The sequence below is a fragment of the Lonchura striata genome, chromosome 12 (genome assembly GCF_050655825.1).
Source record: "Lonchura striata isolate lonStrDom1 chromosome 12, ASM5065582v1, whole genome shotgun sequence".
Taxonomy (NCBI): Eukaryota; Metazoa; Chordata; class Aves; order Passeriformes; family Estrildidae; genus Lonchura; species Lonchura striata.
In genome coordinates, this window is record NC_140714.1 from 13855441 (window position 1) to 13870217 (window position 14777).

A 14777-nucleotide genomic window follows, 5' to 3' on the forward strand; every position below is an offset into this window, starting at 1 on the left:
TAACTGCTGAAATGGCTGTGTTACTTCATGAAACTTCTATACTCTTGTACATATTTAGTGCATGTTTTCTGTAGATTTTTTATTTGCTTACCAAATAACGGCGGTCAAATTGTACAAAATTTTTTCAGGACTGCAAATACATCAGTTTGGTTTTAAACATTCTTAATCACTGCAAAGATTAAAGACCACTAATATCAAGTGCACATTTACTCATAATTCCACAGGGAACAATTACTCTTTTCCACTTCAGGGATACAACCAAACGCGAAAGTCGTCATTGCTGAGGTAACGAATCAGTAAACACAGGAAGGCCCGGCGGAACAGCGCGTTTGCTGCTCACTTCAAACCAAGGCTTGCTCCTGGGAGCACGCATTGCACAGGCAAGGATCGCAATTAAAGCTTTGAACTGCAAACTCCAACTCAGCTTTCACGGGCTGCCTTCGAGCGCTGCACCCAGCGCTCATCCACACAGAGATAGCTCCTGCCAGTGCCGGGACGGAGCGGGAACACCTGGGGTTTCATCCCAGCCGCGATGCCGCTCCCAGCGCTCCCGCGGGAAAGCGTCTTGGCAGCCGAGGGTGGGGGAAACGCTTTTTCCGCGCCGCCAAGAGCGGGGTGAGAAAGTTGCAGCGCTCCGGGACGAGCGGGGTGGGGTCGCCTGAGCGCGGGGCTGGCTCTGCCCCGAGCCCCGGAGCCCTGTCCCGGGGGAACCTGGCATTCCTGTCCCGCTGGCACTGGCGGAGCTGGCAGCCCTGTCCCGGGGGAACCTGGCATTCTTGTCCCGGTGGCACTGGCAGCCCTGTCCCGGGGGAACCTGGCATTCTTGTCCCGGTGGCACTGGCGGAGCTGGCAGCCCTGTCCCGGGGGAACCTGGCATTCCCGTCCCGCTGGCACTGGCGGAGCTGGCAGCCCTGTCCCGGGGGAACCTGGCATTCTTGTCCCGGTGGCACTGGCAGCCCTGTCCCGGTGGCACTGGCAGCCCTGTCCCGGGGGAACCTGGCATTCTTGTCCCGGTGGCACTGGCAGCCCTGTCCCGGGGGAACCTGGCATTCTTGTCCCGGTGGCACTGGCAGCCCTGTCCCGGGGGAACCTGGCATTCTTGTCCCGGTGGCACTGGCGGAGCTGGCAGCCCTGTCCCGGCGGGGTGCGGGAGCAGCCGGGCAGCGCAGCCGCCCGGGGGCTCCGGCGGGATGGACGAGGCCGAGGACTTCGCCCGCATCCCCTCTGGGCGCTTTCCGCTCTGGCACAGCCCGCACAGCGGCCAAAGGGTGCGTTCCGGGGGAGGTCCCAGCCGCGCCCCTGCCCTGCCTCCCCGCGGCTCTCCCCCCACCGCCCGCACTCGCCCTCCCGCCGGGGCCCCGCGCTCCCAGGGACCACCCCGCGCTCCGCCCGCCGGGCCGGGCTGGGCTGCGAGGGTCGGCGGCGGCCCCACACAGGAGCGGCCTCCCCGGCCTGGGCTGACACAGACGCGGCCTGTGGCTGCCCCGCTCTGCGGACGGGACCGGGACAGAACCATCTCCCCCCTGCTCGGGGTCCGCGGCCCGGTGCGGGAGCCCTCAGAGCGGGGCCGCGGGCAGCCCCGCACCCGCCGGAGCTCACAGCCACGCTCGTGCAAGAGGAGGAAGCGAGGTAAGTGGGCTTGAGCACTTTCAACACTGGAAACTCACTACAAAGTATTTGAAAGTAAATTAAATTTCTCCCTAGGAGGAATGAAGGGAAGTTAATCCTAAACGTTCTGCAGCAGATACATTTAAACCTGTTACACGGCCTGCAACAGGGGAAAACAAACAAAAAGCAGGATCTGCTTAGCTTGAGGAGCGCTTCCTCCTGCCCTTTACACAGTCAGGCCTGACAGCTTTTGGTGGTAACATGAAGGGTTAATGTCCTGACAAAGCCCCACTGCTCTGCTACATTATGTGCTGTCTGTGGACATCTCTGGGAGAGGGTCATGTTTTCCATCTGCCAAAGAATATTCTTGTTTCTCCTCTGTCAACAGAGCAGTAAGTGTTTCAGGCACAGTGACTCTCCTTTTTGTTTCAGGATCAGTTTAGAAGAAATGGAGTAGGATAATGCTCATGCAGAGAGACCACTGAAAGAAGGGAATGGATGTGAATCAATATGGCAAAAAGAAATGTGCATTGAAACTAGTATTTTACTCCACTGAAATTAGTGTTTTAATCCATTCAATCAAAACATGTGTGCTAATTTATATTAAATCAGACTGACTTGATTTTTGACCTCTGCACTTCAGAACTCAAAAGCACCAAGGTTTGTGAATCATCTACACACTGACTGTCAAAGTCACTGGACTGTTACAGTCAGGACTCTGCTAACTGACTTCACACCCAGCTCTCTTTGCAAGACAAAAAAAATCTCTCAGGTGTTATTCTACCATCCCTGTTCCATTTGAAATAACAACAAAATACAAAGAAAACCGCTGCAACATTTAGAAGAGTTGGCCATAAAACTATTGTTCCCTGCTGGGACAGAGTATCTTTCCCAGATTATCAGGACCCAGGCCCATATTCTACCAACCCCCTCACCAATTTAGTGCTCCTGGATCAACAGAGCTGCAGCTTAAACACAGGTACTGCAAAACCATAACCCTCTTCCTCACAACCAAAACAAGTAAAAACCTCTCTACCTTGCATCCTCTGCTGCATCACAAGAAATAAACCTTCAAGAAAGAATCCTTTAATAGAGTACACCTGCAAAAAAAAAACTGATACGTCCCCATCTTCAGCTGGGAACAATTTCAAATTATCCATGTGAGGAGAATCACCTGTGTGAACTTTAGACTCAGACATATCCCAGCATCTTTTTTTTTTTTTTTCTTTACAGAACAAATTGGGATCCATGGCTGGTTGTTCATTCAGACATTTTGGGGTTTGTACAGCCTCAAACAAGTTTATTACAAGTTTTCTTTCCAGAGAGTTATGCTTCTTCCCACCTGTTTCCCAAGATTAAAGGAACATACTTTTGCAAACAAATGTGTATAAAACTGTAATTGTACATGGAAAATTTAAAAAATTTAGCAGCAATTTACACCTAATTTTGTTACAGAGGATTCAACATATTTCAGGAGAATGCTTGCTTATCTCAGCTGGGCAGTGCTGGAAGAGATAAGTGCAATGGACTCTGGATAAGTTGCTGTCTCTAGAATACACAACAGCTTAGACAGAAGTCATGGGCCAGAGAGAAATATTATTTACTTCCAAGGACACCCCACTTCACTAATTTTTCAGACCAAAAGGGATGGTTTTCAGGAGGAGGGAGCAGGAAAAACCCTTCAGGCTGGCCAGCAGGATCAGTGCCTGTGACACACAGAAAATCTGGCACTGAGTCCCTGTGCCTGAACCAGTGCAACACAGAGCTAAACCTGTGGTACTTGCAAGGCTCACAGGCCTCTCTGAAAGTAAAAAACTTGTCATTCTTACTCAGCCTAAGGATCTGGTGGCATTACATTGTAACTGTACTTGGAGTATTCTTGCAGGATCTGGGTTTAGTAGCAAGGTAGAAAGGCAGAGATTAACAGACCTTGCCTTTCCCTGTGTTAGGAGGGAAAGGAGACACACCTGCAAATCCAGCAGTTTTCACCTTAAGGATAGCTGGAAATGAGTTTGTAACACGTTTATTTTTTGGAGACAGTCTCTAGCAGAATGTGCAGTGAGCATACTCATCATTTCCATAGTGTATTGCCTTGTGTGATATCACTGTCACAGACTCACAGGTAAGGTTTTGAAATTGTTGTTCTTAAATTCTTGCCTATTAGAGGTGGATAGAGAGACTACAAGGAATGCAAAAGTTCCTGCCTCTTCTGGGTTTGGCAAATACTTGAAAATGTTCATCTGTCTCAGGAACCAGAAGCAAATCAAACTCAGACTATATATAATATAGGATACTACATTTGACTGCTGCATAGACTGCATTAAAAGAATAATCAGACAGTAAATGTTTACCTGTTTGTTGCCATTGTTAACATTTTGGGTAGTGCAAATGGATAAAGTATACCATTGTCACCTGAAAATGACTGACATATTAGGGGTAGTAATGGTTACATCTTAATTAGTATCTTTGGGGTTTTTTCCTAGGGTAAACCACTGGATTTTTGTCAGAAATTCTGCAAGAGTGACTATCAGTAAAGATGTCATATTTAATGAAAGGACTGAAATGTCACAGTCCTGTGATGTGCAAGGTAGCAGGAAGCCTGTTTAAAGCACACACATTAAAGAACATGTTCGGCATCAGTGAACAATTCAAAATTTCACGTGCATCGTCTCGACTGAGCTCCGAAAAGACAAACTCTTACAATTACATCATTGTAGGAGCTGGATCAGCAGGCTGTGTGCTGGCCAACAGGCTGACAGAAGACCCGCACAGCACTGTGCTGCTTTTGGAAGCAGGCCCTAAGGACACCCTGCTAGGCAGTATAAGGCTGATGTGGAAGATCCACATGCCTGCTGCCTTAACGTACAACCTGTGCGATAAGAAATACAACTGGTACTACCACACCACTCCGCAGAGGCACATGGACAGCCGAGTGATGTACTGGCCCCGGGGCAGGGTGTGGGGCGGCTCCTCCTCGCTCAATGCCATGGTCTACATCCGCGGGCACGCCGAGGATTACAACCGCTGGAGCAGGGAGGGGGCTCTAGGCTGGGACTACGAGCACTGCCTGCCTTATTTTAAGAAGGCACAGACACACGAACTGGGGCCGGATCAGTACAGAGGTGGGAATGGCCCCCTGTATGTGTCAAGAGGGAAAACAAACCATCCTCTCCATCAGGCATTCCTGGAGGCAGTCCAGCAGGCTGGGTATCCCTTCACGGATGACATGAATGGCTACCAGCAGGAAGGCTTCGGCTGGATGGACATGACTATACACCAAGGTAAACCATGAAGGGGTCCTCAAGTAATTTCTATTTCTGACCCAGAAATAATGTTGAAATATGGACGTATAATCTGCACTGAATGCCGTTTGAGTGTTTAGGTTACTGCCCAGCTATGGCACTCTGTATTTACACCCTAATTATTTCTCAGCAGCTTGCTATCAGTGTACTGTGTACTTCATTGCAAGCTACATTGGTAGGAAAGTCCTGATTCACAGGACAAATTATATTATTGTGAAATTTTTTGTGTTAAAGTAATATCTTTAATTATCATATCAAATCACATTTGCTTTGAACTCTATAAACTCTATGAAAACTTTCCCTCTGTAGGCATCCTGGTGGTTATTGGCCAAAATCTGAAGCATACTGAGCATGACTGTTTTGATGTTTAATGTAAATATACATTGTAGGTCAAAGATGGAGCACAGCTAGTGCTTATCTTCGCCCAGCCATATCACGCCCAAATTTCTCAGTTGCAGAGAAGACACTTGTAACAAAAATCTTGTTCCAAGGAACAAAATGCATTGGTATTGAGTATGTGAAAAATGGGCAAAGGAAAAAGGTAAGAGATTTTCAATTTCCAGTATGAAAGGTATAAATCAAAGCTAAATTATATATATTTTTAAGTCTATTAAAAATGGCACTTTACTGTGCAAAATGTTCTCTTTTTTAGAGGTTATGTTGTTTCTTACAGTATATGACTCCTTGTCAGTTATTTTACAGTAGATGATACTCCAGTTGTATTGATTTAGAGATTAATTTCATCATCACATTTCCATCTCCCAGTGCTGAGGGGACAGGCCATAACTTGATGTTCCACAGAGTGTTGTGTAAGACTGGAGCCTATGGTGCAACCATGCCCTGTCCCAGCACATTGACCAGAGTGCTGCAATGGGGATGTTTCTGAAAAACAATTTTGGCAGTGGAAAATCTGTAATGCCAGACACTGAAATCTGAATGTCTCAAATGTCTCAAGAGATACATGACAAATCTTGCCTAATTGTTGGCTGTGGAATGAATATTTCGCAATTTCAGTCCAACTTCCACTGAAAATGTGATTGTGTGGAAGGAAGCTTGAATTGTCATTACAAAACTCTGGATAATTGGTTCATTTTATGCCTCTTTCAATCCCTTGACCTCTGTAAGACCCAAACCATTCTCACTTCCTTTAACAGATGATTATGAATTAGTGTGTAACTAGGATACTGCCTAAAAGGGGCTTGTATGCTAATAACCCAAGATATTTGGACACAAAGGACTATAAAACAATTATGAAGTTTAATAATAATATCCTAGAGAGAGCTGAGTACACATCTTGGTGGTTTGAGTTCAGCAAGCCTTATAAAACTCAGCAGACAAGTTCTGTGACTGATCACCTGCCAGAAGTTAAAATGCAGTATAAATAATCTGTTCTTTGATTTTCTAAAGCACAGATCAAATCTGTTGCTTTCTAAGTGGATTGCAAATGATAATCATTTTACCAATATGAAATAAAAGTTGCAGAACCTTTAACTGATTTCATAAGCTATTACATTTCTTTGAAAACAGTACCTCTAATTGCTGTTCTTGTGCCATTATCAGGATCAATTTTGTTGAAGAAAGTCTTGGAATTCAATTACACATGATCAAAGACTTTCTGAATATTGGACCATTTAATTGCAAAATTCTTCGATTGCTATGAATTTTCACACATACTAATATATGCATGAATTCTACATAGTGAATAATATATGTTTATATCATGTATTGTACAAAATACACCGTCAAAGTAATTCCCTTCCTTCTCTCCCCCTCCTCCCCCTCTCCCAGCATCAAAACTGCAGGATTAGTATCTGCTTTTACTTTCTGGAAAATTTTATACCTGTCAGGATGGAAGAACTAATACTTTTATTGCATAATGAACATCAAGATGAAGCAATTGACTACATTAAAGTGTTTTTGTTTTTACAGTCTATTTTAGATATAATCTCTTTTACGTCAAGTCATCAGCAAAGCGAAAAGATTAAAACCTGATTCAAAAGTTATTAAAAACTTATTCACCAGCCAATAACTTGTTATTTGTTTAACACTGAAGTCCTAGAGATCTCCCAGGACTTCAGTAAGCCCTCTGACAAAAGTAGGAAATGTAGACTGGAGTTTTTAAGTTCAGAATCAAGCAGAAAAGTTTATTTATACTTCATATTTCATATAAAGGATGAAAATGTTTTGATGTATTATAGACTAACTCAAAAAATGTATCAGTCACTTTCTCCACTTAGCATTATGGAAAACTTCATGTGGGCTAGGAAGAACTCCAGGGCTGCCTTTGCAGGGGGTTTAGATTGAGTAAGCATCATTTGAATGCTGCTCTGAGCAAACTGGTACCAGTTCTGTGTGTACTATAGAAAATGTAAATAAGTTAAAGAAGTGTGTATAACATGCAAAATACAGCTCTAAGTATTTATTCAACTGGCTCTGATATGGTGTTTATTAGTCTTAACATACTAATGATTGCCCAGAGCAAAGCAGTAACAAACAAAAGATAACAGCACTGGCCATCTGTTGACCATATTGGATAAATAGTGTGAAAATGCTTTTTATTATTATTACACTTGGATGTTACTGTAGTAACATTTTGCCATCTTTCTGTATACCTGAGGTGTCATTCAAAAAGGATAGGGTTCCAAGTTAATATGGATTCTATGCTAATCTATTAAAACTCAGAGTCAAAGGCAGAGGAATAATTTAGCAGCCTGTATCATCACCAGCTCAGGGCTCAGACCAAACCATTTGATGAAAAGACTGTCAGCAAAACAAAATTCAAACCATGCCTCCTACTAATTTTATCAGTAGTGCTTCAGTGAATCGTTGGGGGGGCTTTTGAGGACTACCAGGAGCCAAGAAATCAAACCTTAGCCATGGCTGAATTAAAAAAAAAAATAAGCTCCTGAGAATTTTTGAGCTACCATGTCTGTGAATTCCAAATCTTCCTTAGGAGTTCCAGTTTTAATTTATATAGGGTTGCTGAAAATGGCAGAGAAGCTTAGCTGCCTGATCCAAGTGCCACAGGTACTATTCCTCTGGCAAGTAGGACAGGAGCTGGGCTGAATGTTTCTGTGCCATACAGTTTGAATGGATTGTAAAGATGGGAATAAATACAGGAATGATCAAAGCAAAAGCTTGATTACTTCTTTCTGTGGAAAATTCTGACAAGATAGGAATACATTTAAATGAGGAAAATGTGAGGGAAGGATGTCTAATCTGGATAAGAACAGCATATCCAAACAGCAGCCCCTGATGTTGCTTGCATTCATCTCAGGCTTTATAATCTTAGGGATTTCGTGCTCATTTCCTTTTAGGTTTGTGCCAATAAGGAAGTTATATTAAGTGGAGGTGCAATAAATTCTCCCCAGCTGCTTATGTTGTCTGGAATTGGAAATGCAGATGATCTAAAAAAACTGGGGATCCCTGTTGTTTGCCATCTTCCCGGTAATTTTTTTTCTTCTTTCATCTTCCTATGGATGTAACTGAATGACCATTAAATTAAATTAATCATGAAATAGAGTTTTCTTTATGTCAAGCTGTGTAGACTGAAACACATGTTGAAAACATGTTTGTTACAAATCAGTGGAAAGATGTGTTGATTTTATACAAATCAGTGGAAACATGCATTGATTCTACAATTAAGCAACAAACTTTCTTCACCCCATTTGACAGTGAAAAATGCCTTTCCAAAGGCATATTTTTATAATTAAGCAGCACACTTGTCATTAAGAGCTTTGAATTAGTTTTGACCCACTACACATTGTGTAAACTCCCACTATCATAGACATTCAAATATAGAAGAAATAACATGAATTTTTCCTTAAAGCCAAAGAAGCACAGTATTTAGAAGCCATATCTGGCAATTTTAGAACTGATATATCTGCCATTTAACTTTCTTTTTTCATTATAGTTATGCTATGTTTATGTAAAACCTTATTCTGACATGAGCAAAAGGCTGATGTGACTCATGGCCTTGGCCTGTGACACCACTGCCCTTGTAAGAGCTTGGTTCAGTTCCCACTTAAGGTGTTCTCTGCTTGAAACATGGTGGGTAACCTTTCTGTGTGAAATAACAGTTTTTTTTCCTCTCACTTTCTTCTCCTTCCCCTCTTTCTACCCCCTGCAGGAGTAGGCCAGAACCTACAAGATCATTTAGAAGTGTATGTTCAGCAGAAGTGCACCAAACCTATTACTCTATATCATGCACAAAAGCCACTGAACATGGTGAGGATTGGTCTCGAATGGCTTTGGAAATTTACAGGTATGAAGCAAAGTATGCAATCATTTTACCACTGACTGATTTAGAATTATGACAGCCTTTTAGCCATGATTTTTATAGTCTGGGAGCCTTAATATATAATCTTTTTCACACTCTGAGAAATAACTGGAATTTGCAAATGGATTTGAACTATTTCTTTTCTTCTATACAAGAATATTGTAAAATTTTTATATCTTAGGTATAAAGGAAGTTATTATACACTACTTTTAACATTCCTATATCTCATGCAAAAAAAATCTACATTTAAAAATCAGTGCTACTAAGAAAAGCTATTGCAAAAAAAGATTGAGAAAATATTCTATTTTAAATCAATGTGATGTCAGTAAAAATGTATTGTTGAACTGACTTCTTGTATAACTGTCTCAAAAGAATTTGTTTGTTGCTCTGATCAGAATCCTTTTACTCTGCAAGTAAATGTGAATTTACTTTCCTTAGAATAACCCATGAATTTTACAGTACCTCAGTCATAAATTTTACCTTAAAAAGAATCTGTAAATATAATCTTTGATGTCAGTCAAATAGCTTGGCCAAAGTTGAGCTCTACATCACTTGCTGAATTATGTTATTATTTGGCAACTTATTCTGGGTATACATGGTTTTTTACCGTGCAAGTAAATATTGAGGACCAACTTACAGTTTTAAAGAGAAATGAAAATAAAATAAGGCACATTGCAAGGCTTTCATCTTTCCCTTCAGGGCAGACACTGGATGGCTCTGCCTATTCCATATAACTGGAGTGCACATCACGGAGTGAGCAGTGCAGGAATATCAGGCTGTGCAGCCAGTTCCCTCCACACCTGTCAGGATCCAAATTGGCTTCTGGAATCAGACCCTTGGCCTGCCAGTTACAGTGAGATAACTGTAACATCCATTCTCAGATCAGTGGGAATTCCAAAGTTAAGCATATTTACATTTATCCAGGAATTAAAAAATCAGATGAAAGTGGTACGCAGCGCCTAAACTACAAGCTGTTCATAATGGATTTGCATTCCTTGCAGTTGATGCTGTACAAATCAATTATTCATGGTAGTGCATCTACAGGTTAAAAACAAGTGGACTTGTTGCTCTTTGGAGGTGTTTTAATGGCATCTTCTCCCTGCTTTACACTCCCTAGGTGAGGGAGGAACTTCCCACCTGGAATCTGGTGGTTTCATCCGGAGTGAACCAGGGGTTCCTCACCCTGACATCCAGTTCCACTTTCTTCCTTCCCAGGTGATTGACCATGGTCGGGTTGCTTCCACAATGGAAGCTTACCAGGTGAGTGGAAGAGAATGTTCCAGTAAGACTTTGTAGCCATTAGCAAGGAGGTTTATGGTCCATTATAAATGTTGATAATTTGGCTATATAGTGAAAAATACTTTGTTCAGTATAATATGAAATAGACTGCTTAACCTCCTTAATTGGAGAAAAAACACCTCCTTGTTATTTGATATTGCCACCAAAATATGTTAGATTTTATCTCTGGGAAAGAAGGCAAGTATTGAATTAAGTATTCACTCTACTGAAGTGTCCTAGTGCTGTGGGTTAGGACACAATTTTGCAGTAGAACAAAACTGTTCCACTGCAGTTTAGACAATGGTTTAAGTGAAAATAGATAGAAACACTCATTTATTCACTGGCACAAATCCAAGTCCCTTGTAAACTAGCATCTTGATCCAAAACTCTCAATGTTAATTCTGGGGAACTGTCACTGAATATACATGCTTATCATTGCTAGTCTTTTTCCTTCAGAGACAATAATTTGGTCCAGTTGCTGATTGTATTAGAGTGCTCTGATATTGCTAAATTAGAATGGTTGTATTTTAAAAGAAAAGACCAGCTGTGAATTGACAGACATATTTGCTCCCTGCAATGGAGTTACATATTTACAAAAGAAATTATATAAAATGAAAAAATGTTCAATGGTATTTTCCACTATCTCTGGTTAATGTTTATATTGCTGAATTTGTAGTCTGTCTAAATTGGAAAAAAAAAACCAAACCAAAAAAAAAAAAAAAAAAAACAAACAAACAAACAAACAAAAAAAAAAAGCCAAAAAACCAAAACCCCCAAACAACCAAAAACTCAAAATAAACAAACAAAGGCAACATCCCCCAAAAATACCCCATGCTGAATTTGGAAGCAGACCTGGTGGTATTGTGTGATGAGTACAGTGTGGGTGTTGCAGGTCCACGTGGGACCCATGAGGAGCACAAGTGTGGGCTGGCTGAAGCTGAAGAGTTCAGACCCAAACGACCACCCCATCATTGAGCCCAACTACCTGTCAACAGGTAATTGTCACCTCTCCTTGCTCTTTCAGTTTATTTCTCACTTGTTTCAGTAGCTGATTTTTGTATCCACTCAACACCAGTTCAGAAGTGCTGGTTGGTGCATTGTTACTTAGTTCTCATTTATTAAAAGTAAACTAGTATGGAAAGAGGTGATTGTGCAATGCACTGTGTAACCTAGAAAGAATTCTTTGTTGGGGGGAAGTCAGAATTCTTAGTATCTGCTGTGTCTTGCTGTGCATTTCATCACCACCTCTGCTTGTGAAGGATTAATTTCTTTTGCTTCTTTGTGTTGAGACTATTTTCCTTTTCCTAGACAGTGGGTAAAGCAAGGTAAAGTGCAGCTCCTCATAGTTCACATCTTTGCTTTTGGGCTCATGCAATATAAGCAACAGTTTTGTTCACACTGGATGAAAATATCTGTGACTTCAAAAAATATTCTCCTTTATCATGGCTTTCAGCAAGAAGTCAGAGACTTTTTCCACAATGCTGCTTTTTTCTGTTCTTCATTCTGTATATACTGGTAAATTAAATATGTACTTACTTATTTTCTCTCCATACAGAAAGAGATATTTGGGAATTCCGCCAGTGTGTCAAGTTGTCCAGAGAGATCTTTGCTCAGAAAGCTTTTGAAAAATTTCGCGGTCCTGAAATTCAACCAGGAAATCATGTTCAGTCTGACAAAGAAATAGATGCTTTCATAAGGCAGAAGGCTGATAGTGCTTATCATCCTTCCTGCACCTGTAAAATGGGTCAGCCTTCAGACAGCACTGCTGTAGTGGATCCCCAAACAAAAGTAATTGGTGTTGAAAACTTGAGAGTAGTTGATGCTTCAATAATGCCCAGCATTATCACTGGAAACCTGAATGCCCCAACTATCATGATAGCAGAGAAAGCTGCAGATATAATTAAGGGCCTCCCATCACTTCAAGAGAAAAATGTTCCTGTATATAAGCCCAAGACCTTGGAAACACAGAGATAAATAAATATTCTCATCCTTTCATATAATTGGCTATTTAGGCTTTCATCCACAGGTTGGTATCTCATACTGAATATGCCAATGTGATAAATATCATGCAAAATAACATATCCTATTAAAATAACTATTAATGTGAATATATTTTTTTTGTATTAGACTACCTCCTGGTTTTTTTAATCAGCTGGCTTAAGTTCCTTTTTTAAAATCATAGAATATGCTGAGTTTCAAGGGACCAATCAGGATCATTAAGTCCAACTCCTGGCCCTGTGCAGAACACTCCAAGAATCACAAATTTAGTTAAATATGACCTTTTGTAGTAAATTCAAATTTTCTATTGAAGAGAAGCTGTTTCTAGATTACAAGATGGTTGTACACATCAGGCAGAAATACCATGTGATTGCATGAGGAATGGAAGAGATTAATGTGGGCTATTTCAAAAACAGTTATGTTATTTGAAGAATTTTAACTGCTATGAGAATGTTACCCAGGAAAACAGCTAGTCAGTAATGACCACATCCTGCAAAGAATGGTCAAGCAAATGTAAGCACTTAGGCAATTTCAACTTCTAGAGTTGAATTAGTTTGTATCAGAATTCATTGGAAAGGGAGGAACTGCATGTGTCAGTTTGTCAAACATGGTTTTTGTGAAAGGAATGCGCGGTTTACAAATCCCACTCAAAGTTAGATTTCACTAAGCTCAGTCTCTAACTGTAGAGCATTCAGGGAGAAGACATACAATGTGTTTATTGGAACTTATTTTTCTAAAAATGCAGAACTGGAGTTGAAATTTATAAAGATCTACTGGAAAATGGATATTTCTCTTTCTTTTGTTTTGCTTTTGTTTTGGTTTGTACTTTTTTTATGTAGCTCTTAGTAGAATTCTGCTCACAATTTAAGCTGATGTAGTTTTACCACTCTAGCAGTGAGAGATCTGCACTTTGTATAACATCCTTAAAGTGATTGGTCTTTACTCAGATGATTGTTTGCAAAAGATATTAATCAGTAAATATGAATAAATAATGGTGCCTATCACTCAAATTTTATTTAGAAAAATTATAACCAGAATATATTTAATATAAAATATTACTCAAAATAACTGTATAAGGTCAGATATTGATGATATGGGAAGAGGTCTTTTTAAATTAGAAGGCAAATATCTTACTCAGTGAACCAATGCTATATTCTAGTTGGGATTAAATATTTGCTTTTTTAATTTTCAGATGTGTAAGTTAAGATACTTGAGCTTTCATGGTTGTTTTTGGTGTTTAACTAACTTTCAGGTACTAAATAAAAAAAAACTAAAGAAACTGAACTCACTGAAAGAAAATTATTCCATTGATTATTTTGTATTATTAAGTATTCCAAAGTAACTTCTGACTAAGCAGATGTCAAATCATAAAGTAATATTTTCTGTAGCCTGAGATTGCTCAGGACTTGTGGCAAAGAGAATAAATATTTTTTCAGAAAAAAAATGGAATTTTACACCATTTTTACAGTCTGTAGGAAACCTTGCTGACTCAGATGTTGGCTGGAGGGACAACTGCAGATGTTTAAGGCAGATACTTGTACCTGGTGCTGCTCTCTGTAAGGCACTGACTGGAAGCTCTGCTGAAGGAAAGGATTTCATTCCTTAGAGCATCTGCCTAAACACAAACAAAACCACTGAAGATGGAAGATGACAGCAGTGAACTCTGCTCCTAAGGGAGACAGGTAAACTCTTTCTATGTATGTGATGCAGTCTTTTGAAATGAGGGGAAGAACAAGAATATTTCACGTCTTAGGTGATTGATTAGCTGAGACAATTCCTCTGGTGCAACTGTTTGAGAAAAGCATGGACTGTATATTGTGTACCTCCTAATGACAAATAATTCTTTCTCAGCACTTATGCTCGTGAGATTTTTCTTTAAGGGTATTCAGTAAGTTCTAGTGTCATTTGGAATACAATAAGGATATTTTAAGTTATATACACTTACATATGAGACTTACCATAAGACTTACCACAGTCCTGTGCAGTTGAGAAGGGAAGCAGTTTGGCAAGATGAGACTCTGAAGTTCCTGCATTTGCAGATTTACAATGTGGATTTCCACTCCAGGCATACAAGATGGGAATTGTTATGCAGCTGCAGAGAATTAACTAGCCACTGGCTTACATAACTTACCACTGAACATGCACAGACCTCTCTTGCTGTTATGCCAAACTCTAAAACAAGGAGTAAATAGCAAGGTTAGGTATTCATGTGTCTTATGCTCAGGAGACATTGCTGCACGGAGCAATCAGATAATCAGGCATTTCTTCTGAAAGATCATCTTTTCTTGCAGTTCTAACCATCCACAGCCATT

The 14777-nt window shown here is 40.8% G+C and overlaps 1 protein-coding gene across 4 annotated transcripts; it reads left to right on the top strand.

Annotated features, from left to right (window-relative positions):
- The first annotated feature begins 1367 nt into the window (after positions 1–1367).
- On the top strand, positions 1368–13744 carry CHDH (choline dehydrogenase). Of its 4 annotated transcripts, XR_014958060.1 has the most exons (9): positions 1368–1629; positions 4092–4889; positions 5300–5451; positions 8228–8357; positions 9040–9174; positions 10307–10449; positions 11360–11462; positions 12023–12880; positions 12927–13744. XR_014958060.1 is itself a non-coding variant. In XM_021534330.3 (8 exons), the coding sequence occupies exons 2-8, from the start codon at positions 4145–4147 to the stop codon at positions 12439–12441; spliced, it is 1827 nt and encodes a 608-aa protein (XP_021390005.3). In that variant the 5' UTR covers positions 1368–1629; positions 4092–4144; the 3' UTR covers positions 12442–13744. The 4 variants fall into 4 exon arrangements, 2 of the variants coding, with proteins under 2 accessions (XP_021390005.3, XP_085446214.1); XM_021534330.3 differs by having other exon boundaries at positions 12023–13744; XR_014958061.1 differs by lacking the exons at positions 5300–5451; positions 8228–8357.
- The last annotated feature ends 1033 nt before the right edge of the window (positions 13745–14777 follow it).